The sequence below is a fragment of the Sorex fumeus genome, unplaced genomic scaffold, assembly GCF_029834395.1.
Source record: "Sorex fumeus unplaced genomic scaffold, SorFum_2.1 ptg000047l, whole genome shotgun sequence".
NCBI classification, from domain to species: domain Eukaryota; kingdom Metazoa; phylum Chordata; class Mammalia; order Eulipotyphla; family Soricidae; genus Sorex; species Sorex fumeus.
This window is the reverse complement of record NW_026606104.1, coordinates 7,935,371-7,962,633: the sequence shown is the minus strand read 5'-3', so window position 1 is coordinate 7,962,633 and position 27,263 is coordinate 7,935,371. Positions and strand designations below refer to the sequence as shown.

Genomic DNA, 27,263 nt, shown 5'->3' with positions numbered 1-27,263 from the left:
CAAAAACATACAAACAAAAAAACTTAAGTTAGTTTTATTGTTGTTGGAGTGTCTTTTTTTTTTTTCATGTAGGAATACTGCTGTTTATTCAGCCACTGATCAGCTGATTGAATTGTGCATGAACTCCATGTTGTTGGAGTGTCTTATATGGTGAAGCATGCATTCTATCTCTGAGCCCAACCCAGTTTTAAGTTTTAAAATACTTGAAAAGTGAGATAAACTAAACATATAAACATAATGATTCAAAGTGAATGTAAATTTTTATGTGTCTTTTTTTTCTTAATAGGCAGTTAAAAGAAGATAATAACAATGGAAAAGAAAAATTAAGAATCATGGCAGTGAAAAACTCAGAAGTCATGGCACAGCTGACTGAATCCAAACAAAATATTCTGAAACTAGAGGGTGAACTAGAGGACAAAGAGGGCCTACTCAGAGAAAAACTTTCTCTAATGAATGAAAACCGAGAATTAAAGGCTCGTCTTGCAACACAGAATGAGCGACTGGATTTGTGTCAGGAAGAAATAGAAAGTTCAAGGGTGGAACTAAAAAGTTTGGAAAAAATTATGTCCCAGTTGCCAGTAAGTATGTGTGAAGGAAAAATTATACAGATTTACTGGAGAATCATTTTCTGTTTGTTGTATTAGCTTCAGCTTTTTCTTACACAACTGTAACTTCAGTTGTCAACTTCTCTCCCATCTTCTATCTCTGTCTGTTTAAATAATTTTCTACTATTCCTTTTTTATTTTCTCAGATATCATAAAGGGATAAAAAATTTATTTATTTTTCTTTTTGGATCACACCCGGCGGTGCTCAGGGGTTACTCCTGGCTCTGCACTCAGAAAGCACTCCTGGCGGTGCTTGGGGGACCATATGGGATGCTGGGAATCAAACCTGGGTTGGCTACATGCAAGGCAAATGCCCTACCCACTGTGCCATTGCTCCAGGCCTAAAAAATTTTTTAAAAAAGCTTGATCAAACTGATATTCACATGCCATAAACTTTCACTGTATCACTCACTGTCTTCCTGTTGTTCATTGATTGCCCCGAGCAGGCCCCAGTAATGTCTCCTTCGTCCTAGCCCTGAGATTTTAAAAAGTGCCACATTCGAGGCTCTTTCAGGGTCAGGAGAATGAGACCTGTAATTGTTACTGTTTTTTTTTTGGCATATTGAATATGCCACAGGGAGTTTGCCAGACTCTGCCGTGTGGGAAGGATACTTTTGGTAGCCTGCCAGATTCTCTAGAGTAAGAACTAGATGATAAGATGTCACGCGGCTATAAATGTGGCCGTGCACTTCTGGGAGCAGGGTTTTATAGTCTCTGGGTCTTGGCCGTTGATGGGATTACATGGCACCAGGGGCAGTTGGTGCGTGTAACGCCTACATACTAGAAGATGGGGGATCTGGGTGGAGGAGGCCCTAGTCCCAATCTGAACAGACTTGCTTGGAGATCTGCGCACCAGGTCCCGCACACCTGGGTTCCTCAGCGAGTTCCTTCATGTGTGAGGCTCGTCTGAACGTGTGGAGAGTGGTCTTAAGCATGGCTGTGGCTGGAACCCGAGGTCTTCAGCTGCCGGGGCTCTGCTCGGGGTGGAGGGAAACTCAACCCACCCTCCTCCAAGGGGTCCCAGTGAGGATAGCCAGGCATGGAGGCAGGAGACTGTGCGGTTCTCTTCCGGGAGCAGGGTTTTATAGTCTCTGGGTCTTGGCCGTTGGTGGGATAAACTTTATACTTGTTAATTGTACTGTTTATTTATATGTTTATGTATTTTGGGTTTGGGGCCATACCTTGCCATACTCAGGGCTTAAATCCTGGCTCTGATTCAGGGATCACTCCTAGCAATGCTCAGGGGACTACATGGGATGCTGGGGATTGAACTCAGGTCAGCCATATACAAGGCCTTCCTTGCCCCTTTTTGCAACTAATTAATAAAACATTCTTTATTGTTTGAATACACAGAAAGTTACAGGATAGGTGTAGCATAGCATTTGCAAAATGTGTGCAACATTTCCATTTCTACTTAAGGGTTTTTTTTAGTATAAAACTTAATAGGTATATAATAAGTTTTATACACTTTATCAGAGTCCAGTTCTTTTTCTCTCTTCTTAGAGGTACACATACTTATGAATCCATGCCTTTCCCTTTCCCTATTTTAAAATATTACCACATATGGGTGCCTATAGAAATACATAAAGATATAAAGCATATATTTAGTTTGGTGCATTTTTTTAAATTTATTATTTTGGGGGGGGGGCCACACCTGGCTGCGCAGGGCTTACTCCTGCCTCTTCATTCAGAGATCACTCCTAGTAAGCTTAGGGTACCGTATGGGGTGCTGGGTTCAACAGTTGAGTCCCATACAAGGGCAAGCACTAATAGCTGTAGTATCACTCTGGCCCCATTTTAAAACCATGACATGTATCTATCAATATTGTTACAGGATGTCTCTATAATGACACATAAGGTTTATTTTATTTATTTATTTTTTTAAGTATGGCTTTTTTTGTGTTTCATTTGGTGAATACCCAGCAGCTCACAGCTTGCTCTTGGCTCTGCATTGATGAATAACTCCTGGTGGGGCTCAGGGAACCCTATAGGGTATCAGGCATTGAACTTGGGTTGATTGTGTATGAGGCAAGCAGCTTACCTGCTATACTATCTCTCCAACTTCTCTCAAATATTCAATAAGGTTTATTTTAGCCATTGTAGTTTTCCTGTTCTTACCATTTAGCACAGTGGGTAGGGTGTTTGCCTTGCATGTGGTTGATCCGGCCAACCTGAGTTCAATTCCTTCGCCCCTCTCGGAGAGCCCGGCAAGCTACCGAGAGTATCTTGCCCGCACAGCAAAGCCTGGCAAGCTCCCCGTGACATATTTGATATGCCAAAACACAGTAACAAGAAGTCTCACAATGTTACTGGGCCCGCTCGAGCAAATTGATGAATAACGGGAGGACAGTGACAGTGACCATTTCATAATATTCCTATACATTCTCTGATTTATGAACTTTAGTTGGTTTCTACTATTAAGTTCACACACAACTTTTTAAACTTACAGTTCTGGAGCTGAAGCAATAGTATAGCGGGTAGGATGCCCGCCTTGCACACAGCCAGCTCAGGCTTGAACTCGGCACTACACATATCCCTCAAAGCCTGCCAGGAGTGATCCTTGAGCACACAGTTAGGAGTAAGCCCTGAGCATCTCTGGGTGAGACCTGAAACCTAACACAGTTATTCTTGAGTTAAAGAATTTTCATCCTAGATTTTATAAGCTTACTTTGTTTTTCAAACTTGTAGTTAAAGAGAGAAATATTTGGTTTTAAGCCATCTCTTTCTAAGCACCAGATGAGGAATGTATCAAACATGGAAGAAAGTTATATTGACTGCTGTGAGAACAATAAAATGGTGATTTCGGAATTGAGGTATGTTTTTCATATTCTGAAGTTGTAGCAAGTGGTGGTTTAGTATTTTAAACTGATAATTAAGCAAAGGTCTTTATTTGATACGTTGAAAACTATACAGAAAAGTCCAGAGAGTTTTACACCATAGCTTCTACTTAACATTTTTTGATACTTCTATTTCTTTAGATAAATTATGGGCTGGAGAGACAGTGCAGGGGGTCTGCGCAGGACATCTTGCACAGCTCCATCCCCTGGCACTGTCTGAGCAGTGCCAGGGATCCCTGAGCACAGAGTAAGTGCTGACCACAGTTTGGTGTTCCCATTTCAATAAGTAGCACTGCAGCACTGTCCTCCCATTGTTCATCGATTTGCTCGAGTGGGCACCAGTAATGTCTCCATTGTGAGACTATTTTTACTGTTTTTGGCATATTGAATACGCCACGGGGAGTTTGCCAAGCTCTGCTGTGCAGGAGGGATACTCTCGGTAGCTTGCCAGGCTCTCTGAGAGGGACGAAGGAATCGAACCCGGGTTAGCTGCATGCAAGGCAAACACCCTACCTGCTGTGCTATCGCTTCAGCCCCTCAATAAGTAACTAAATAAAATTTTATAGGGTGGATAATACCCTTTGTTCCTCACTACAGGTTGTGTTCTCCTGGATATCTGACATCATAAATAAGGCATCTGTTGTTAAACATATTTTGTATTTCCTCTCACATATGTGAATCTTCAATGTTTATGATTATTTGCAGTGTCGCTTTTCCATCCTGCATAATTTGATTCATGTTGTGGTAGGTAGTAGAGTAAAGGATCATTGGATGGATTGTGTTGGTTAATTTAGTCTTAATTGCTATATTGGAGTCTATCTTGTAACTGTCACATTTATGTGTTCTTGTGATAATTGCCATCTGAATCATTTTTTCCCCTTCCGTTACAAAATGTGTGACAGAGTACATAAGCTCTATCTCTCTTAGAAAACACAGGAGAGATTTTCTAATGTAATTCCTAAAAGTAAAATTTCTGGGACATGGGATATGCATATTTTCCATTTCAAAGGGACTATCAAATTTCTTAAGTATCTGAACTAGTTTAGAGTACAGTTAGTGACATAAATTTTCTATCATATCTAACTATTCACTAATATCAAGAGTTTTTAACATTTTTACTAACTTGAAATTTGAAAATGATACATATTTTAAAGGAATTGCCATAATAATTTTTGGATTTATTTCTTTGGTAGGATTAAACTTGCAATCAAAGAGGCAGAAATTCAAAAACTTCAAGCAAATTTGACTGTGAATCAGTTATCTCAAAGTATTGCTGCTTGTAAAGACAACCAAGAAAGTGACGAATTAAATATTTCAGAAGCAGAGCCTATAAAAATAGGAAGTAACCAATTAGGTGAGTATTGTATTAAAGGTTTAAAATTATGAAAAGATTTTTTATAGGTTTCTAAAAAGTTGTAGGTTTTCAATTATTTGGTTTCTATTATCAAACATATGTGATGACAATCTTTTATTAATAGCTATGGGTTGTAAAGAGCAAATATTTCAAAATTCTTGAACTTTGCAGCATTTTTTTAAAATGTATTTTATCTGATAGAATGATGGTATAATGGCTAGGGTCCTTGCTTTGTACACTGCTGACCTAGGTTTGTTCCTCAACACCCCTCCGGTCCCCTGAGCCCTACCAGGAGTGATCCTTGATTGCAGAGCCTGAGAACCACTGGGCATGGCTCAAAAACATACAAAAAAGAATGTCTCTTATCTACTTTATTCTTCTCTAAGGAGTTCCTAAAACTTTAAGTTGCTTGGGGGTTGGTATAATGTATTTCTCTGTGGAGAAAACTCTGATAACCTCAGTAGTTTTTGAAAGTATAACAGAATTCTCATTACTGACTTTAGGTTAGGATAGAATCACTTATTAGCTTTTGAACCTGAATCTGTACCTAATGAATATCAAGGTATTATTAATGATACAGGTTGTTCAAATACATGTTTTTTTGTTTCTTTGTTTGGGACCACGCTTGGCAATGCTCAAGGGTTACTCCTGGCTCTGCACTCAGGCATCACTCCTGGAAGTGCTTGGGTGACTATATGGGTTGCTGGGAATTGAACCAGGGTCAGTCATGTGCCAGGTTAATACCCTACCAACTGTATTATCTCTCCAGCTGCTGTCCATGTACATTTAATGATTAACTTCAGTTTAAGCAAACAGCATGATTTTTTTTTTAAGCAATGATTTTTAGAAATGATTTCTAACCCCAAAATGGGATTTTCAAAGGTAGAGAAAGATACTTTCTGGAACAAGGAATTAGTCTAGAAAAGTAAATGACTCAGAAGAATTAATTCCCACTTTGTTAATTTAGAAAGTATCTCACTTTTCATGTGTACATTTTACTTTCTTTGATATATGTCTTACTCTCCATTCTCTATAAATTTCTTTAGATCAGAATTTTTGTTTATGATTCCATCAGTACTGAAATAGCTTTTTATTCTTAAAAGTTTTTTTTATTAAAAAAATTTTTAATAGTGAGACATCATGAGGTACAGTTGCAGACTTACACATCTTTGTGCTTGGGTTTCAATTATACAATGATCAAATACCCATCCCTCCACCGGTGCCCATTTCCCACCACCACGGATCCCAGTATCCCTCCCACTCCCCATCCCCCCCATCCCACCCTGCCTCTGTGGCAGGGCATTCCCTTTTGTTCTCTCTCTCTTATTGGGTGTTTTGGTTTGCAAAAGAGGAAATGGGTGACAATCATGTTTAGTCTATAATCTACTTTCCGCATGCTTCTCCCATCCTGGAAGGATCCTCCCAACACCTTTATTTGGTGTTCCCTTCTTTATCTGAGCTCCCTTTTCCCCTAGTATGTGTGGTTGGCCTCCAAGCCATGGAGTAAAATTCCGGATACTAATCTCGGCCAATCTTGGGTGTTAGTCTCCTATTGTGTTATTTTATATTCCCCAGATGAATGCAATTTTTCTATGTCTATCCCTTTCTTTCTGAGTCATTTCGCTTAACATGATACTTTCCATGTAGTACCACTTGTATGTAAATTTTGTGACTTCATCTTTTCTAACAGCTACATAGTACTCCATTGTGTAAATGTACCAAAGTTTCTTTAACCAGTCATCTGTTCTCGGGCACTCAGGTTTTTTCCAGATTCTGGCTATTGTAAAGAGTGCTGCAATAAACAGACAATTGCAAATGTCACTTCGACTATACTTTTTTGCCTCTCTGGGATATATTCCCAGGAGTGGTATTGCTGGATCAACTGGGAGCTCAATTTCTAATTTTTTGAGAATTGTCCATACTGTTTTCCAAAAGGGTTGACCCAGTCGGCATTCCCACCGACAGTGAAGGAGTGTCCCTTTCTCACCACATCCGCGCCAGCACCGGTTGCTTTTGTTCTTATGGACATGGGTCAGTCTCTGTGGTGTGAAGTGATATCTCATTGTGGTTTTGATCTGCATCTCCCTGATGATTAATGATGTGGAGCATTTTCTCATGTGTCTTATTCTTAACAGTTTTAAGGATAACAATTTCTCCTTTAATGTTTATTAGCAGAAACTATAAAAAATAAAAACCAATGTACCATGACCAGGCAATATGAAAAGGAAAGGCAAAAACTTGCTTCAGGAATAGAAGAACTCCGTGCTAAGCTGATGCAGATAGAAGCTGAGAATTCTGATCTGAAGGTTAATATGGCTCACAGAACCAGTCAGTTTCAGCTGATCCAAGAGGAGCTGCTAGAGAAAGCTTCAAACTCGAGCAAACTTGAAAGTGAAGTAAGCTGGAATGTTATTTACTGTATTTTGAGAAAAGGAAAGGAAAGTTTGATAAAAATTGTTTAAGTTCAGATTTATACCTTTAGACAAATTAATGATATCACCTAAAATATATATTTTTTGGTTTTGGTTTTGGTTTTTGCTATTTTTTAATTTTTTAATATTTTAAATTTTTTGGGGTCACACCCAGTGATGCTCAGGGGTTACTGGCTGTGTACACAGGAATCACTCCTGGTAGTGCTCGGGGGACTGTAGAGGATGTGCTGGGGTTTGAACCTGGGGTGGCCGTGTGCAAGGCAAATGCCCTACCTGCTGTGTAATTGCTCGGCCCCCTAAGGTATATATTTTTTAAAGTTTTTTTTTCTCTAAAATTTTTAGGTAGAAAAAGACTTCTAGTGACTAAGGGTCTCAAAGTCGGTGCAATTATATTATCTTACATTCTGTTGTTCTAACTGTGCTAATATGCTTGATTAATATGGCTAATATAGATAATATAAACATTTATAAGTTAAGAATTTGGATTATGTAATTGGAAGAAAAGAAGTGGTAATAGAGGCCAGAGCAATAGTACAGTGGGTAGGGCATTTTCCTTTCACATGGCAACTTGGGTTTAATCCCTGGCATCCCAAAAGATCCCCGGAGCCTGCCACAAGTGATCCCTGAGCACAACTGGGTGTGGCCCAAACACAAACAAACAAACAAAATATTAAGAAAAATTTCCCATGTGTTTCTAGATGACAAAGAAATGTTCTCAACTTTTAACTATGGAGAAACAGCTGGAAGAAAAGATAGTTGCTTATTCCTCTATTGCTGCAAAAAATGCCGAGCTGGAGCAGGAGCTCATGGTAAGAATCACTTCTTTTGACTCTAAAAGTCTTTTGGACTGTAAGGAACCTAATTTGTAACAGCATATCTGTTATACCCAGTGAATAGAAGAGTTTAAGGTTCTGCTAAGTTTTCTGGTTATTCACTTTTGTTTCTATATTTTTAAATAGGCTTAAAAAAAAAAAAGTAGGGGCCAGAATATGCCCATTGATAAACAGCGTTCTGAATCAATGAAGTTGTCTGGAGGCCACCAGGCCCATGAACCCCATGACCACTTGGCATTGTGGGCCTGATGGTTCAGTTATTGCCCAGAGGTGCCCCAGCAAGCTATGCCTGGGCCTACTGGGGCCACACTCATCTGTGCTCGGGAGCCACCAAGGCTATGTTGGAGGGGTTTGGAAGGAGGGACAAAAGTTGGGGATCAAACTCTAGGCCTTTCCTATGCTAAGGGTATCTCCCCTACCCCTTAGTTAATCACTTTTATGATAAAGTGATATTGAAATGTTCTTATTTGTATCCCAGTAAAATTAAAGTCATAGTAGTAATGTTGGGGTTTTTGTTTCTGTTTCCCTACCCCTACCTGCCACCACCCATTCCAGAGATTGAACCCAGGACCTTACAAATGAAAAGTAGGTGCTCTTTCGCTGAACTATATCTTAGTCCTTTAGTTTGCAACCAGTATTTTGTGAGGCTTGGGGGCTATACCTCATCCTCATCTAGCATGTTCAGGGCTTACTACTTTCTCTGTGCTCAGGCATCATTCCTGGCAGTGCTCTACTCACCTGGCTCCTGCTTCCTGTGTTTTATAGTAACTTAAATCTTCTCATTGATAATAGCAGTTGGACAAATGGTTGTTTCAAATAACCATTTTATTCTTATAGGCATTTTTGAAGTTTGACATTATTGTCTTTGAAGAATGAAATGTGACAAATTTAATGACTTGCCGATAAACTTTTACATAAAACTCTCAGTCACATTCTGCTAAACTCTTTTTTGTATTTTTTAGGAAAAGAATGAAAAGATAAGAAGTCTAGAGACAAATATCAATACAGAGCATGAGAAAATTTGTTTAGCTTTTGAGAAAGCAAAGAAAATTCATCTTGAACAGCATAAAGAAATGGAAAAACAGATTGAAAGAGTAAGATAGTACATTTTGATAACCAGACATGAAAACACAAGGTTCAGACTTGCAGAAGTGTGGATATCATTGTGGATATCATCAATATTTTTAAAACTATTTCATTCATAGATCTGCATATATATTCAAAGAAAAACTATGTATGAGAATAATACATATGAGAGAATGGAAGATACCTATTTCAGCATAGTGCTGGAAAGATAAGAGAGGGATAAAACATAGACACATAAGTTCATTTCTTCAAAAACAAAAAATAAGTTCCTTTCTTCTCTAAAAGGAGGGAAACAGGAAATTTAACAATATGCATAAAATGTATGTAATTTCAGTGGTAATTTAACTTGCCAGTATTAAATTATTTTCTGGATATTTAAAATGTTTAAAAATTTTAGAAATGTGATATGAAATATAATAAAGATGTCAGGCATGCCTCCAGCTTTGGAGCTGTCTCTCCAGCCCACATGCCACGCCTTCTTTACCTACTCCCTTGTTGCTGGGCTACTGGGTTATTTACCATTGTTTTGTTTAGCTTGAATCCCAACTAGTGAAAAAAGACCAACAATTTAAAGAACAAGAAAAGACAATGTCCATCTTGCAACAAGAGATAATATGTAAACAGCATCATCTTGAATCATTAGACAGACTCTTGACAGAAAGCAAAGGGGTAAGTCATCCTTCTCAAAGTGCTGTTTATTTTATTTTTTCAGTTCTTGTGCCACTCCCATTGGTGCTCAGGGAATATATTTGACTCAGTGCTCAGGAGCTGCTTCTGGCAGTGGTTGGAGACCAAGAAATGCTGAGGGATGGAACCTGAGCCTCCTGCACGAATCTGGGTCTCCTGCATGCAAAGCTTATACGCCCCAGCCCAGCCCATTGAGCTCTTTCTCCAGCCCTGGAAGTGCTATTTAAAGGCTGACAGCCCCCCCCCCCCCACCACACACACACACACACACACACACACACACACACACACACACACACCACCACCACCACCATTTTTCTAAATTGAGGTAGGGTTGGTTAACATGGCTAAATATTTTTATGTTTTAGGGGTGGAATTTTACAAAACCATACTCAATAAGGGTTGGTTTTTGTTGAGCATTGTCTTTGTCCTGACTATTCTCACCTAGACAGTGCACTTCACTCCCTTAGGTGTAGTAGCCAAAGGAAAGGCAAGATTTCCTCGGTTCTAATAACCTAGTAGTACTCCAGTATTGAGGCCCAAGGGCTGGGAGCACACTCAGTTATACTTGGCCTAGTGCTACTTTTGTCCAGCAGTGCTAGGGGGCCACCATGGTGGTGCCTGGTGACCATGTGATGCCGCAAACCAAATCTGGGGCTAACCACATGTCAGGCTTGCCTCTATCCTTGGAGCTGTCTCCTCAGCCTATATGCCATGCCTTTTTTTAACCACTCCCTTGTTGCTGGGCTACTGGGTTACTTCCAAATTTTTGCTATTTTAAGTAGTGCTGCACAGGGGGCTGGAGAGAGTACACTTGCCTTGGATGTGGAAGGCACTTGCCTTGGATACGGCCGACCCAGGTTCAATCCCCGGCACCCCTGAGTGATCACACCACCAGGAATGATCCCTGAGTGCAGAGCCAGGAGTAAATCCTGAGCACCACCGAATGTGTCCCCCCAAGCAATAGGTAAACAAATAAATAGTGTGGTATTGAACATGGGTTTGTATCTTTTTCAGTGTGATTTTGTGTTCTTCAAAGAGACACGTATCAGTAGAATTTTTTTCATTATCTTTTTTTTTTTTTTTTTTTTTTTGCTTTTTGGGTCACACCCAGCAATGCACAGGAGTTACTCTTGGTTCATGCACTCTGGAATCTCTCCTGGCAGTGCTCAGGGGACCATATGGGATGCTGGGAATCGAACCTGGGTCTGCTGCGTGCAAGGAAAATGCCCTACCCACTGTGCTATTGCTCCAGCCCCTTTTTTCATTATCTTTGAGGGGACTAGGTTTTGGTGTTTTTGAGAACTTTCCTTGGTGTTCTTTAATTTGTTTTAAATTGTGTGCTGCAGAGCAGGGAGTATGGTTTGAATGGTGCTCAAGGCTGGTCCTGGCTGTACACTCAGGGGTTACTCCTGATGACCCTCAGAGAACCATATGAAGCACTGGGGATGGAACTGGCAACAAGCAAGGAAAACTCCTTATCCCTGTACAATCTCTCGCCCAACCTGTGTTTTACAAAGACAGACCACTTTACATTACCACCAACAATGTATGGGGGCTTCAGTTTCTCCTCATGAACTTTTATAATTTCCAGCTTTTGATACATGCTGTTCTCATTGGTATGAAGGAGTATCTCATTGTCATTTTCATAATGTGTTTTTTTCCCCCTTGTGTGTCTGTTACCATCTATATCTTTTCCTTAGTGAATTTTCTAGCTCTTTTCCCCACTTTTTGATGGAATTATCTATTTTTTAGTTGTTGAGTTTTTAAAAAATTGGGGATGGGGACACACCTGCTGTGCTCAGGGCTTACTCCTGGTTCTGCACTCAGGGATCACTCATGGTGATATTCGTGGGGGCCATAAAGGATGCTGGGAATCAAACCTGAGTCAGTCGCATGCAAGGCAAGCACAGTATTCCCTGTACTTTTTAGCCCCTGCAACTTCTTTATGTATCTGTGTATCAGTCAGGCTTTATTAGGCTAATTAATATATCTTTTAATAAAGTGAAATAGTTTTATTTAGAAACAATTAAAAAAAGAGTCAGAGAGATCACAGATTATGATACAGGTAGCAGAGAATGCACCAAATATTTTAAGGTTTGTTCTTGTAACATATCTTTAATTCTACATCACATAAAATTTTTTGGTTTTGTTTTTGGTCATACCTGGTGGTGCTCGGGGCTTACTCCTGGCTCTTTTCTTAGGGATTATTACACCTGGGAGGGCTCAGGGAACTATATGGGGTCCTGGGGATTAAACCCTGGCCAGGTGTGTGCAAGGCAAGTGCCCTACCTGCTGTATTATCTCCCTGGCCACAGCTGAATAAAAATTTTAAAACAGTTTGTTATTAAATAAGTATAGAAATGCTTATTTTTTCTAATAATTTGTGTATTTTCAGGAAATGGAAAAGGAAAATATGAAGAAAGATGAAGCCTTGAAAGCATTACAGAATCAAGTATCTGAAGAAACAATAAAGGCTAGTTTACCAATGTTCCTAATTTATTATTTAAAATTCCCTTTTTTTTTTTTTCTGGTTTTGGAGGCTGCTGTGACTTAGCGGGAAGGGAATGGATCTGCCTCCCAAGCCAGCCAGAGATTAGTCTCCCCTGGAGGATGGAGCTGCAAGCAGAGGTGCAGAAGTTGTGACTGGGCCCATTAATATCTCAGTCCTTTTTCCCCACTTAATTGTTTTTTATTAAGGTACTGTGATTTACAAATCTGTTCTAAATAGAGTTTGAGGCATTTAGTGTTCTGAGAGCAGTCCCACCTCCAGTGTTATTCCACCATCAGTGTCCCCAGGTTCCTTCCCACCCCCAACCTGCCTCTTTGACAGGCACTTTTTAAAAGTTTTTAAATTTTTTTTTTAATGAATCACCGTGATGACAGGCACACTTTTAAGTTTAGTTATTGGAGTTTGGGTAATCTTATGTGAATAGTGTTGTTGGTGCTGTTGTTTAGATAGATACCTTGATCTTATCTGACACAACTCTGGCTCCTGTTATCTCCCCCCTCCTCTTCCTACACGCCCCCTCCAGTTCTTTCCTTCCTTGTCCTTCTCATTTCTATAATCTAGGGTCCAGGGTAATCTCGGTAACCTCCCTGATACCTTCCTTGCCCTGTTGTTCTGTATAACACAGGTAAGTGAGATTATCCAGTATTCGTCCTCCTTCTGACTTACTTCACTTAACACAGTATCTTCCATTTCCATCCACGTTGCAGCGAATTGCATGATTTCATCATTCTTTGCAGCTGCATAATATTCCATTGTGCATTACACTGCACCTTTATTACCCATTCATCTGTTGTTGGACACCTGAGTTGATTTCATATCCTAGCTCTTGTGCTAAGGGCTGCATTGACTAATGGTGTGCATTTATCCTTTCAAATTGTTTTGTATAACTTAGGAGTAGATAATAAGAAGTAGAGGGACCAAAGGGATAGTGCAGTAGATAAGGCATTTGCCTTCATTAATATTAGTTGATTTCCTCTCTTTTGCTTTTTATGTTTAGGTCAGACAACTAGACTCAGCTTTGGAAATTTGTAAGGAAGAACTTGCCTTGCACTTGAATCAGTTGGAGGGAAATAAAGAAAACTTTGAAAAACAACTAAAGAAAAAATCTGAAGAGGTAATCATCTCCTTTAAACAGAGCTTAATTAAATAATTTCTTTTTGAGATATTTATTTTCAAGTTACTTTATATCTTTTCATAGATTATAGAAAAAAAGACAGCTTCCTAAGAAAATATTTCCAATACTATTTCAGTTAAAATTTTATGTTTATTAAGGAACAAACATTGCAGGGTACCACTGAGCACTGCTTGGGATGTCTCCTCACAAAAATTCAGATTCTTTTATCTATTTTTAGGAATCAGAAGAATAAATTGTATCAGAGTAATTCTAATATAAAATGAATAATAGGGCTGGAGCTATAGCACAGGGCTGGAGTGATAGCACAGAGGGTAGGGCGTTTGCCTTTGATGCGGCTGACCCGGATTTGATTCTTCCATCCCTCGGAGAGCCCGGCAAGCTACCAAGGGTATTCCACCTGCACAGCAAAGCCTGCGACTAACCGTGACATGCACGGCAAAGTCTGGCAAGCTACCCGTGACATATTCGATATGCCAAAAGCAGTAACAACAAGTTTCATAATAGAGACATTACTGGTGCCCAATCAAGCAAATCGATGATCAACAGGACAGTGCTACAATGCAGAGCATTATTTTAGATTTATAAGTATAAAATTAAATTTTTTTTCATTTTGTTCATTTCCAGTTTTCTGAAGAACTTGAAATTTATCTTTATTGAAATTAATCTCTCAGATACCAGATGGAGAACTTTTCTTGATTTATTTATCTGTGTAGTCTCAGTATTACTACTTTGCTTTAAATATATAGTAGAGAGGCTGGAGCAATAGCACAGCGGATAGGGCATTTGCCTTGCACGTGACCAGCCTGGGTTTGATTCCAAGCATCCCATATGGTCCCCCAAACACCACCAAGAGTAATTCCTGAGTGCATGAGCCAAGTGCATCACTGGGTGTGACCTAAAAAGCAAATAAATAAATAAATAAATAAACATAATAGATACTCATTAAGTATTGGCTCATAGGGATGGTCATAGTGATGATTTGTTTCCCTCTATGATTTGTTGCCTACTGTCTGAACCCCATCAAATATGGTGTGGTAATTGTGGAAAATGAGTAGGGAGTGTCTTATGATGTTTCGCACAGTCCAGGGATATATTCATTTTATGCTCCCTTCTGGGAGAACCAGCCATGAGTTCTGGACGGTGCCTGATGAGGAGATTATCTGGTACCAGCAGGAAGTATCTTATGGGTGTGATCCCTGGGCGACCAGAAACTGGGGGAAGTAGGCAGAGGTTCTCTGCTCCCGAGTCCTGTTGAGCCCAGAATCCAAGCTCGCAAAGTTCCGCATTACCTGGGTTCCTTGGGACTTCACTCATACTTGAGGCTTTGCCTGAGTGTGTGGAAAGCAGCCTGGTACGTGGTGGAGGTTGGGTTGTGGATGTCGGCTGCCAGGGCTGGGTCCCTTGGGGTGGGGAGGGCTCTTACCCGCCCCCCTCTGGGGCACCCCAAGTGAAAACAGCCTGGCACGGAGTCCAGTGCCATGGTTATGGGGTCCTTATTTTATGCTCCCTTCCCGGAGAAGCAGCCGTGAATATATATGCCTATATACATATTTTCCGTCCCTATTGGAGAGCCCAGCAAGCTACCGAGAGTATCCCACCCTCACGGCAGAGCCTGGAACACTCCTCATGGTGTATTCGATATTCCAAAAGCAGTAACAGAGGAGATAGAGAGCAGGAGAGAGAAAGAGAGAGAGGGAAAGGGAGAGGGAAAGGCCTTAGAAGTGGGGTGACGGGCAGGAGAGAAACTGGGACATTGATGGTAGGAAATGTACATTATATGACAGAAACCAATCATGAACAACTTTGTAACTGTGTATCTCACTGTCACTGTCACTGTACTCTCGTTGCTCATCGATTTGCTCGAGCGGGCCCAGTAACGTCTCCATTGTGACACTTGTTACTGTGTTTGGCATATAGAATACATCACGGGTGGCTTGCCAGGCTCTGCCGTGCGGGCGAGATACTCTTGGTAGCTTGCCGGGCTCTCTGAGAGGGGCGAAGGAATCAAACTCGGGTCGGCCATGTTGGCTGCGTGCAAGGCAGATGCCCTACCTGCTGCACTATTGCTCCAGCAAAATTTTTTTTTAAATTTCATTAAGTAGGGCTCTTGCCTTGCATACAGCCAATCCATGTTGGATCCTGGCACCCCATGTGGCCCCTGAAATATTGCCAGGAGTGATCTCAGAGCAGATGCAGGAGTAAGCTCTTGAGTAATGCAGAGAACAAACCAAAAAAGTCATTATGTAAACTATAAGAAATCTTTAAATGAAGATTTACTTAAAATCCACGCTAATGATTAATTTTTCATTTTCTGTTTACCTGCATGTATAATTGTCACTGTCACTGTCCTCTCATTGTTCATAGATTTGCTCAAGCGGGCCCAGTAACGTCTCCATTGTGACACTTGTTATTTGGTATATCGAATATGTCACGGGTAGCTTGCCAGGCTTTGCCGTGTGGGCGAGATACTCTTGGTAGCTTGCCGGGCTCTCTGAGAGGGGCGGAGGAATCAAACCTGGGTCGACTGCATACAAGGCTAACGCTTTACCTGCTGTGCTATAGCTCCCTCCCCATGTATAATTGTATAAAATATAAAATTTTTATACTTGCTACTTTCTTTTAAAAACTTTAGGGTTGAGCCAGAAAGATAGTTCAATGGGCTAACCCGCATTCTTTGCAAATCTGCACTGCCAATATGGCTCCAAATTAAAAAACACCAAAAAACATCAAATTAAATGAAAAGTTTAGGGTCTAAGGGGGCTGAAGAGCTAGCTCAATGAACTGGAGCTCATGATTTGGATTCAGGTGGCCTAAGTTTGATTCCTGACACTACATTGTCTCCAAGCACAGCTAGGAGTGACTCCTGAGCACCACTGGGTCTGGCCCAAAACAAAAAAAAAGGTTGGGTTTTTTTTTTCTTTTTGGGTCACACCCAGTGATGCACAGGGGTTACTCCTGGCTCATGCACTCAGGAAATTACTCCTGGCGGTGCTCAGGGGACCATATGGGGTGCTGGGAATCAAACCTGGGTTGGTCGCCTGCAAGGCAAATGCCCTACCTGCTGTACTATTGCTCCAGCACCAAGATTGAGTTTTTTATTGGGACTTGTAACATAGAAATGGTCACAAGGATCAAAATTTCAGTCTCTTGAAACAAAGCATCAGGCAAAATGAGTGAGTTAGGGGATAATCCAAAAGCCACCACTCCCAGACACCATCCCTAGATGTGTCCTCCCCCCCTCAGAAAATGAACACTGCCTCCCCTATGACAAACTACGTGTGCATGTGGGGGTGACAGTTTCATCGAGCAGGCGGCCTCGACCTCTTTATTGCTTTCTGTTTGAAGCCTTGTAATGACCTATGTTTATATTTGTTAGGTATACTGCTTACAGAAAGAGCTAAAGATTAAAAACCACAGTGTTGAAGAGACCACTGAGCAAAACGCCATTCTACAGCACACGCTGCAGCAGCAGCAGCAGATGCTACAGCAGGAGACCATCAGGAATGGGGAGCTAGAAGACATTCAGATCAAACTCGAAAAGCAGGTAGGTGAGGGACCGAAAGGTGTTTATTTGCAAGACATTTGGAAAATTGATAGTAGGTTTTGTTTTATGTTTTTTTTTTAATAAATAAATCCTGGCTTCATGACCCTATATGGGACTGTATAACTGAACGTTGGGGTCATGAAAAATTTTGGTTTAAAAATAAATGTATAATTTATTATCAGTAGATGTTTGATTTGTATACATACATTGTATAAAAATTTCTCAGGTGAAAGGAGATTAGAGTGGAAAAAGTTTAATAAGTCCGCATATAAATTGCTATTTAACCTCTTCACTTTTACAAGCGGCCAACATGGCCGACCCGAGTTCGATTCCTCCGCCCCTCTCGGAGAGCCCGGCAAGCTACCGAGAGTATTGGATATGCCAGACACAGTAACAGTAACAATCTCTTCACTTTATAAAAAATATTTGATCCTCAATGCCCCCAAGTTGGTTCCAGGAAAAAAAAAGACAAAAAAAAAAAAAAGAAGCAGCAAATCTGTGTAAATTTTTTTTTGTTTTTTGTTTTTGTTTTGGAGGTCACACCTGGTGATGCTCAGGGCTTACTTTGGGTTCTGTATTCAGGACTTCTCCTGGTTGTGCTCCAGGAACCATATTGGATGCCATGGATCCAACCCAGGTTGGCCATGTGCAAGGCAAGTGCTCTACAATCTGTACTAGCTCTCCAGCCCAAGATATTTCAGCTTTTTATTTCTATGGTTGCTTCCATGTGTATTCTGAATTCATCCTTAGTAAAACTAAAGAATCCTTCCAGTAAATTCAAACACATCAGCCAGGTGTTCTGAGTTTGTTTCTTGTTTGAAGAGCCATTTCTCCTGTGGCTTCCCATCCTTTTTGTTGAAGTTTAGATCTCTTGCTTGCTAAGCTTCCTGCACAGCTTCATTCTGTGGTTTTCCTTCACTTAGCGTTTGATTCCAGCTTCCTAAGTCCCGTCATTAGCTTTTCTTCTTGCAGTATTGTCATTCTTGTTTTCTTCTAAAATGATTTTTATTTCTATAACAGTGTTTTGCTTTTGTTTCACCTTAAATTTGCCAGTTTATATGCTTTTCATTTGATTCTATTTTTTATATGTATATATATATATTTTTTTGGTTTTGATTTTTTTGGTCACACCATACCAGTGCTTAAAGGTTACTTCTGGCTCTGGGCTCAGGAATTGCTCCTGGTGGGTTCAGTGGACCATATAGGATGCCAGGGATTGAATCCTGGTCAGCCTTGAGCTAGGCTCTGGCCACTCTTCATGTATGTTTTAAGAAATCTTTGTGTTCTTTTTTTATATATATATATAGGAGTACTGCTATTTATTCAGCCACTGATTAGCTGATTGAATTGTGCATGAACTCCACCTTACTTTTTTTTTCATTTTTTATAATTTTATTTATTGAATCACCATGAGAGCAGTTACAAAGCTTTAGGGTCTAAGTTTCGGTCATACAATGAAACACCCATATCTTCACCAGTGCCCATTCTCCACCTCCAACAACCCCAGGATACCCCATCCCACACCCTCCCCCTACCTGTGGGGCAGATGATTTCCACATTACTCTCTCTCTGCTTTGATCACATTCAATATTTTGACACCAGACCCACCATTATTATTTGAGATTTTACCCCAACACTCAGATCTGCTGAAAAGGCAACAGTAGACAATTTGTTTTCTATTGCTGGTTATGAATAACATATGATGTCGCGTGGCTGCAGTAGTGGCCGCGCGATTTTGAAATTCTGAAATTTTAACACTTAAATCTGGAGGGATTTCTGCCAGAACCTTCTGGGTTCCTAGATTTGCTCCTGAGTCTCTGGGATCATGGTCGTTAAGCAGCTTGATCAGGAGCCAGAGAGGCCGTTCGTGGGCGATGACTTGGGGTCTCGTTGGGGTGGGGAGGTCAGGCCCGGCTCCACCCCCTTCCTGTGAGGCCCAAAATGTCTCGTCATTGCGGGCCCAAGCCTAACTGTCCAATGGCCTCTGGAGGATGGCGACCACCGAGCCACTAAGGGGGAGCAGGCAGAGGGACAGCACCCTTTCCCCGCTGGGGTGGCCCAGCAACAGTAACCTACTGTGGGGTCCAGATGCTTTTCTGCCAAAAGCCACTGGATTTCAAGATTTGTTTCTGAGTCTCTGGGATCATGGCCGTTAAGCAGCTTAATCAGGAGCCAGAGAGGCCATTCGTGGGCGATGACTTGGGGTCTCGTTGGGGTGGGGAGGACAGGACTGGCTCAACCCCCATCCCTTGAGGCCCTGTGTGTCTCATTACTGCGGGCCCAAACCTGACTGTCCAGTGGCCTCTGGAGGATGGTGGCCGCTGGGCTGCCAGGGGGAATAGGCCAAGGCACGAAACCTATTCCCATCTGGGTTGGCCCAGCACTGAAATCCTATTGCAGGGACCGGACACATTTCTGCCAAAAGCTGCTGGGTTTCAAGATTTGTTTCTGAGTCTCTGGGATCATGGCCATTAAGCAGTTCGATCAGGAACCAGAGAGGCCATGCTTCCAATTATATAGCTGAGCCAGAGGTGGTTTGTGGGTGTGTTTCCCACATACCTAACCTTTGACTGTTTACTTTCTTGGTAAATTTTGCCCCAAGTTTTTGGGGTCTGGCCAAAGGCACAGCAGGAATTTTGGTATCTGGAAGTCTGAAGGCACCATCAGGCTGCTGATGGCACTCGCCTCACAGGTACAGATTGACCTGCTGGCGGCACCATACCCCCTAGAAATCTTTGTGTTCTTTTTAACTTCCTTGAGGAACTGAAGCTCGTATCTAAAAGTTTCATCAGTGTTTGGGATAACATTTTCTCTGTATCGATTTAAGTTGAGAGTGGGCCTTCCCAGCAGGACTCAGTGCCACTCTTGATGATACTTTCCCCAACTGTCGGCCTTGATGGTTTGCTGCTCACGCCTGGCAGTGCTGGGGCGGCGACCAAGGCCAATTTCAACAGTGCTGGAGGTCGGGGGCACTGTGCACATCTGGGAATCTAAGTCAGGGCCCCTGGTATGCCACATGTGACACCCCCTACCCCCAGCCCTTGGAGATATCTCTCGTGATCTATTTAATTAGCTTTTCTACCTTTTGTTCATGTGCTACTAGACTTAAATTCCATGTTGTGTCCTTTGAGATTCTTTCTGCTCATAAACGTACTATTGAATTGATTGTCCAAGGTTTCCTTCCATTTTTACCTGTATATTCTGTTAATTATATTCTTAGAACCTTAGTTTAGTGTGTATATCACTGTCACTGTCCTCCCGTTGTTCATCGGTTTGCTTGAGCAGAGCCAGTAACATTGTGAGACTTGTTACTATGTTTGTCATATCGGATATGCCACGGGTAGCTTGCCAGGCTTTGCCATGAGGGCAAGATACTCTCAGTAGCTTGCCGGGCTCTCCAAGAGCAGCGGAGGAATCAAACTCGGGTCAGCCACATTGGCTGTGTGCAAGGCAAATGCCCAACCTGCTGTGCTATTGCTCCAGCCCAGTGTGTATACAATCGTGTTATAAAATATATTTAATTTTTAAGAACAGCAGAGATAATTTTAATCTTTAGCCCAAGATTAACTGAGATTCGTTGAAAACACAGAATAGCTGAATTAACACAGGAGAAAATGCAGAATAAGGAGTGAGACTGATTTGGACAGGTCTTTGAGGAAGGTGTTTTGTGAAGGAATGATAATTTGGTATCACAGACTATTTATTGCAATCAAAGTCAAGTAAAGGGGCTGGGAATGAAAAGAGTGGTAGATATGTGTGGCATTTGTGGGATTCAAGTTGAGGCCTGGCACAAAAAGCTGCCCCCATACACAGTACTGTGTAGGTGGCCCATTTACCCTATAGGCTCCAAGCACTTTACTGCCAGGCTGAGCACAGACCTGTCAGGTCTCCACCCTGGCTGAGGATTGCCAGCCAGAGTGACTCTGGCACCAATGGAAATAGCCCCTGTAATTTAAGTAACTCAGGCTGGACAGATAACTCAGTGGACTGAGCAAATGCTTCGCATATAAGAGACCTGGATTTGACTCCCAGGACCACATGCTGCTCCCAGCAGTGTCAGGAGCAACCTGAGCACAGAGCTGGAGTAGCTCCCAAGCATTGCTGGGTGGCCCTAAAACCAACAAAATTTAAAAACAGAAATAAGTAAAAAGGTCAGATAAAATAGGAGTTGAGAAATATCCATTAAAATTGGCATTACGAGATCCCTGGTAACATAAGTGCAGTTTCTGTAGAATTGCCAGATTGCTACAAATTGTTGACAAGGAGAAGCTTGGCTATAATAAGAGTAAAGAAAAAGGAGAGAGGCTGGAGAGATAGTACAGCAGGTTGGGTGTTTATTTTGCACATGACTGATCTGGATTTGATTCTTGGCATCATATCTGGTCCCTGGATCATTGCGAGGTATGATTCCTGAGTGCAGAGCTACGAGTCAGCCCTGAGAATTGCCAGGGGTGGCCCCAATACCAGAAGACAAAGGAGAAAAGAAAAAGGTGGAGGGAGATAGAGGTATCAAGGGATTTTTTTTTTTTAAATAATGAGAATTCCTAGGGTATGTTTAAATGAAAACAAAACAAAAAAAAAACAAACAAAAATACCACTTGAGAAAAAGGGATTGAAGATTCAGGAGAGTTGAAAGCAGAGATAGTTAATAGTATGAGATTCCCAGGTCTGGAGCAATAGCACAGCGGGTAGGGCATTTGCCTTGCACACGGCCAACCGGGGTTTGATTCCCAGCATCCCATATGGTCCCCTGAGCACCACCAGGGTGATTCCTGAGTGCAGAGCCAGGAGTAACCCCTGTGCATCGCCAGGTGTGACCCAAAAAGAAAAAAAAACAAACAAAAAAAATAGTATGAGATTCCCAAGAAAGCAGATAGGAAGAGAAGCAGATGACCTAAGAAGCAAATTTACTTATGTAAGAGGAAGAACCCTTTACTGTAGTAGAACAGGCAAAAGAAGGAATAAAAGCAAAACCAAGTTTTGTTGCAAGTAAACACAGATTTTACTTTTTGAGGACAGATAAGAATCTAGGAGTCTTTCGCTGAGTGAACTATCTTTTTCGTTTGTTGCTTTTTTTTTGTTATTTTATTTTTATAAAATTGTTCACAGTGATTTATTACATTCAATATTCCAACACCAATCTCACCACCATTACACCTTCTCACCTTCTCACCATTGTTTTCTATTTTCCCAACCACAACCCAAGACTGCCCAAATTGCAAGCCCTAAATGATTTATTTTGTATTGCTTGTTATGATTAATTCACTAAAAATAATCAAAAATAGTTTCTTGAAAAAAAGTGTGAGCATTGTTGTATCTCACCCTTTTGTATCATACCCTAAGCCATTGAGCTCTTATATAAGAGATTACTAACATATTGTTACAGATTAAGCTTTGAGTGTTATTATTTTCTTAGTCAAGATTGGTTGCCTTCTACTTTACATCCCATCCAATGTGGTTTGCTACTCCTGGTACATCAGTGATTCAGACTATGAGATGTCACGTGCCCCCTTTTGCTCCAGGATTTCTAAAATTTTGATGGGGTGATACAGCTTGGGTTAAAGTCTTAGCTGGTTGGGTGACTTTGGAGTCCAGAAGCATCTCTGCAGCTTGCTGATCTCTTTCGAGATTTATTTATGAGTTTCTGGATTATGGCCAGTTAACAGCACCAGAGGCAGTTCATGGACATGACTACCAGGCTCTGGGAAGAACAGGGGTTGGTAGAATTCACCCATTCCCAAGAATGAGTCTTTTTGTGAAGAAAACATTTTTTTTCTTTTGAGATGAAAAGAAACATTTTAGAAAGGGGAGAACTTTTACTATTATTTTATTCAATTCTTGATGTGTCCTCCTCTATAAATGTATATGATTGAACCACCTTTATTAAAATTAAGTTTGCTTTTATATTTTAAAATAATTCCTGATTTGTATTTTGATTTTTGAAGGACTTACTGGTACTGAATCATATAGTTGATTAGATATGTTTTTCTAAATAACAATGAGCTGTGACTGAACTTAAAATATTTGTGAAAACTGTAAGGTTTCAAAACTGGAACAAGACCTTCAAAAGCAAAAGGAAATTTCAAGTGAAAAATTGCGAAAAATGGAGGAGAAATGTGATGCAGCCACACGTGAAGCAGATTTGAAGAGGCAGAAAATTGCTGAGCTCACGGGTACAGCCAGGTAAGGTAGATGGATTTGCCTGTATTTATCTTTCTGTTTCACATCATGTTCAGTGATGCATTTGCTTAAGGAATTAATTTTTCCATGGTCTATATTCCTATAGTATTTTATTTGTATTTCTCTCTTATCCTTTATTTTACCTTTTTGGTTGTAGTTTAATAACCACCACACACCTCCCCACTTTTCTTTGGTGGGGACACACTCACCTCAGGGCTTGCTCCTGGCTCTGCACTCAGAATCACTGTTGGTGGTGCTCAGGGGACCAAATGTGGTGCTGGAGAGTAAACCTGGATTGGCCATGTGAGAGTTTGCACTGTCCTATTTCTCTGGCCCCAAATAACCCTTAACTCTCCTTCTATGTTGTAAGTACCCTAAGACCAAAATAATATTTGTTAAGGTTCTACACAACAGTTATGTGCAGCAAAGACATACACATTGCCAATATGGCCCTAAAACCAATAAAATTAAACATAGCCACAAATACAGTCTCCTCACCAGACTTATAATTCTACATATTTATGTTACATTATATAAGCCCCAATTCCATAGGCTTAAAAATCACTTTATAAGAAGACACCATAAGAAGCTATAGATTTCCAGCTCATCATCAGCTCATATTAACATTAAAACCTCACCATGTGTTCTGGTCCCTTCCCCCCCCACCCTATCCCAACTTCTAAAACACTCCCACTTTATAATACTGTCTTCCGGAATTCATAGTCCACCCTTAGAAATATTTCCCTGAGATGCTTTCTATCTCTTCTTTTCTCTGACGGTAATAGACTTCTGACTTCCCTCTCAGAAGAGTCATTGCTTTTCCTCTGCAACTCTGAAAACATACTGTGGCATCATACATCATACATTGTATGCTCTCTTATCATCACTCTCTGCTGACCTCTGCTGGCCACCTCATTTATTGTTGTTCTGTCCTGCATCACTCTTATTGTGGCAGGGTAGTTACACATCTGACTGATTCTTCTGGACCTGAGCCTCTCTTTTAAATTTTTACTTTATTTATTTATTTTGGCTTTTTGGGTAATACCTTGCAATGCTCCCCTGAACCTCTTTTTAGAAACTCATCTCCTGGACCAGAACTGTAATACAATATAGAACAATAGTACAGGTTTGATGTTTGCCCTGCATGTGGCCAACCCGAGTCTGATCCCCAATACCCCATAATTTGCCCTGAACACTGCTAGGAGTGATCCCTGAGCACAGAACCAGTACTAACTCCTGAGCATATCGGTTGTGGCTCCAAAACAAAAAATAAAATAAGGCCTCAACTCCTTTGATGTTGTATAACTCAGCCAATTTACTTACATGATTTACCCTAAATCTTAACACCACAAATATCTAATCTTTAATAATCTGAATATTATGCATCTGTACCCATATTACAGCTCACGATCATGATCACAACCATCCTGTTGTTCGTCGATTGCCTCGAGCAGGCCCCAGTAACGTCTCCTTCGTCCTAGCCCTGAGATTTTAAAAAGTGCCATATTCAAGGCTCTTTCAGGGTTAGGAGAATGAGACCCATCATTGTTACTGGTATTTGGCATATTGGGTACGCCACGGGGAGTTTGCCAGACTCTTCCGTGTGGGCAGGTTACATTCGGTAGCCTGCCAGTTTGTCCGAAGTAGGAATAAGATAATAAGATGTCGCACGGCCATGTATGAGGCCACATGCTTCCGGGAGCTGAGTTTTATAGTCTCTGGGTCTTGGCCCGTTGATGGGATTACACGGCGCCAGGGGGCCAGTTGGTGCGTGTGACCCCTGCCTACTGGAATTTGGAGGATCTGGGTGAAGGATGCTAAGCCCCGATCCGAGCAGGCTTAGAGATCTCAGCCCCGGGACCTGCATGCCTTTGTTCCTCTGCCAGTACCTTCATGTGTGTGGAGAGTGGTCTCAGCATGGTGGTGGCTGGTTCTGGAGGTCTTCGGCTGCCAGAGCCCTGGTCGGGGCGGGGAGGGAAACTCAACCCGCTTCCCTCCCAAGGGGCCCCAGCTCATTCCCTTTAATATTCACAGTTAATTCTTTGACTGAAACAGCACCTCCAGTTCATCACTTTTACCATAGGATATTCTTTCCCTTTTTTTGATACGTATTATTATGGCTTAAGTGACATGGTTACAGTAGTGTTAATGTTAATGTTTTTTTGGTTTTATGTTTTTGTTTGAGGGCCACACTCAGCAGTGCTCAAGGATTATTCTTGCTTTGCACTCAGGGTTCACTCCTGGCAGAACCCAGGGAACATTATAGGGTGCCAGGGATTAAGCCCGGATTGGCCACCTGCAAGGCAAGTGCTGTACCTGCTCTGGCCCCACACTGGTGATTTTGATGTCCTCAACTCATACCACAAAAGGACCACAATCCCCACCGCTAACCTTATATTACTTCTAGTCCACCTCTTCAACCCCCATTTCCCTCCTTTAACTTGGTAATCTCAGTTTTATGATTTAGGACCAGGGGATTATCATCATTTGATTCTATTCCCTTTTTTGTCTCTGTATACCACTGCTGAGTGATATCATCTAGTATTTGTCCTGGTCACTCTTATTTACTTCACTCAACATGATGCCCTCATAGTCTATCCACAATGCAGAAAGCTATAAGTAATTTCATCTTCTCTTTTAACTGTATAGTATTCCATTGTGTATGAAAGCCATACCTCCTTAATCACTGATCTAGTTGAACATTTCAGTTTTTTTACATGCTGACTATAATACTAAGAACTTGAGTGAATATGGGCATGCATATGTTTTTTTCCCCCAAATTAATGGTTTTGTGTTTGGAGGGTTGGTAAGTGCCAAGAAATGGAATTTTTGCAGTATGTAAACGCTCTTTTTTGCCTTTTTCTTTTTTAGTGATATTCATAGTGTTTTCCAGAGAGGGTTAATTAGACAAATTTCCACCAACAGGGAATGAGAGTTCCTTTTTACCACATGCCCACCAACACCAGTTTTTTCCAGTATTTTTTTTCGTAGTGTGCCATTTTCGGTAGTGTGAGGTCATTGTTTTAATTTGCATTTACCTGATAATAAATGTTGTTGAACTCTTTTTCATATGTCTGCTTGTCATCCACATGAAAGTGTCTGTTCCTCTCTTCTTACTTTTTGATGTAGTTTTTTGTTGTGTTTCGTGAGTGTTTATATATTTTAGCTATTAGTCATTTACCTGATATGTTGTGCAAATATTCTCTCTTATTCAGTAAGTTGCCTTTTCTTTTTAGCATGGGTTTCTTTTGCCATTTTAAAAAGTTTTAATTTGATGTAGTCCCATTTGTTTCTTTTCATTGTCTTTGACAATAGATTCAAGCCAATGAAGGCCCCTCTGAGTTCCATATTCTAGAGTGTTCTACCTATGTTTTTCTAATCGTATTTTATGGATTCTGGTCTAATTTCAGGTCTTTGACCAACTGAATTTTTGTGTGTGGTGTGAGATACAGATCCAGTTCCTTTATTTGTATATACCTATCCACTTTTCCTAATACTATTTGTTGAAGAGGCTTTCCTTGCTCGACTTTATGTACCCTGCTTCTTTGACAAAGGAGCTTCACCTGGTTGTGCTCAGAGCTGACTCCTGGTTCTACATTTGTGGATCACTTCCTGCAGGTCGTGGGACCATAAGGGATGATGAAAATCAAACCTGGGTTGGCCACATGCAAAGCAAATGCCCTTCCCTCTGTAGTATCGGTATGGCCCCAAGATAGATTTTATTTTTATTTATTTATTTATTTATTTATTTACATATTTATTTTTGTGGGGCTGGAGCGATAGCACAGCGGTAGGGCGTTTCACAGCCAACATGGCCGACTGGAGTTCGATTCCTCCGTCCCTCTTGGAGAGCCTGGCAAGCTACCAAGAGTATCTCGCCCGCACGGCAGAGCCTGGCAAGCTACCTGTGATGTATTCGATATGCCAAACACCGTAACAGCAAAGTCTCACAATGGAGATATTACTGGGCCTGCTTGAGAAAATCGATGAACAATGGGAGGACAGTGACATTTATTTTTGTGATGCACAGGGCCTACTCCTGGCTCATGCACTCAGGA

At 41.1% G+C, this 27,263-nt stretch overlaps 1 protein-coding gene across 1 annotated transcript in view; it reads left to right on the top strand.

Moving 5' to 3' along the window:
• Positions 1 to 27,263, top strand: part of CCDC18 (coiled-coil domain containing 18) — a 78,518-nt gene that overhangs the window by 24,821 nt on the left and 26,434 nt on the right. Inside the window, exons 9-19 of the mRNA XM_056123246.1 lie at positions 287 to 578; positions 3,294 to 3,418; positions 4,636 to 4,796; positions 6,969 to 7,192; positions 7,927 to 8,037; positions 9,024 to 9,155; positions 9,682 to 9,816; positions 12,233 to 12,310; positions 13,344 to 13,460; positions 16,858 to 17,025; positions 23,066 to 23,208. Of these exons, the coding sequence (XP_055979221.1) occupies positions 287 to 578; positions 3,294 to 3,418; positions 4,636 to 4,796; positions 6,969 to 7,192; positions 7,927 to 8,037; positions 9,024 to 9,155; positions 9,682 to 9,816; positions 12,233 to 12,310; positions 13,344 to 13,460; positions 16,858 to 17,025; positions 23,066 to 23,208 (1,686 nt within the window). The remainder of the gene's footprint in view (positions 1 to 286; positions 579 to 3,293; positions 3,419 to 4,635; positions 4,797 to 6,968; positions 7,193 to 7,926; positions 8,038 to 9,023; positions 9,156 to 9,681; positions 9,817 to 12,232; positions 12,311 to 13,343; positions 13,461 to 16,857; positions 17,026 to 23,065; positions 23,209 to 27,263) is intronic.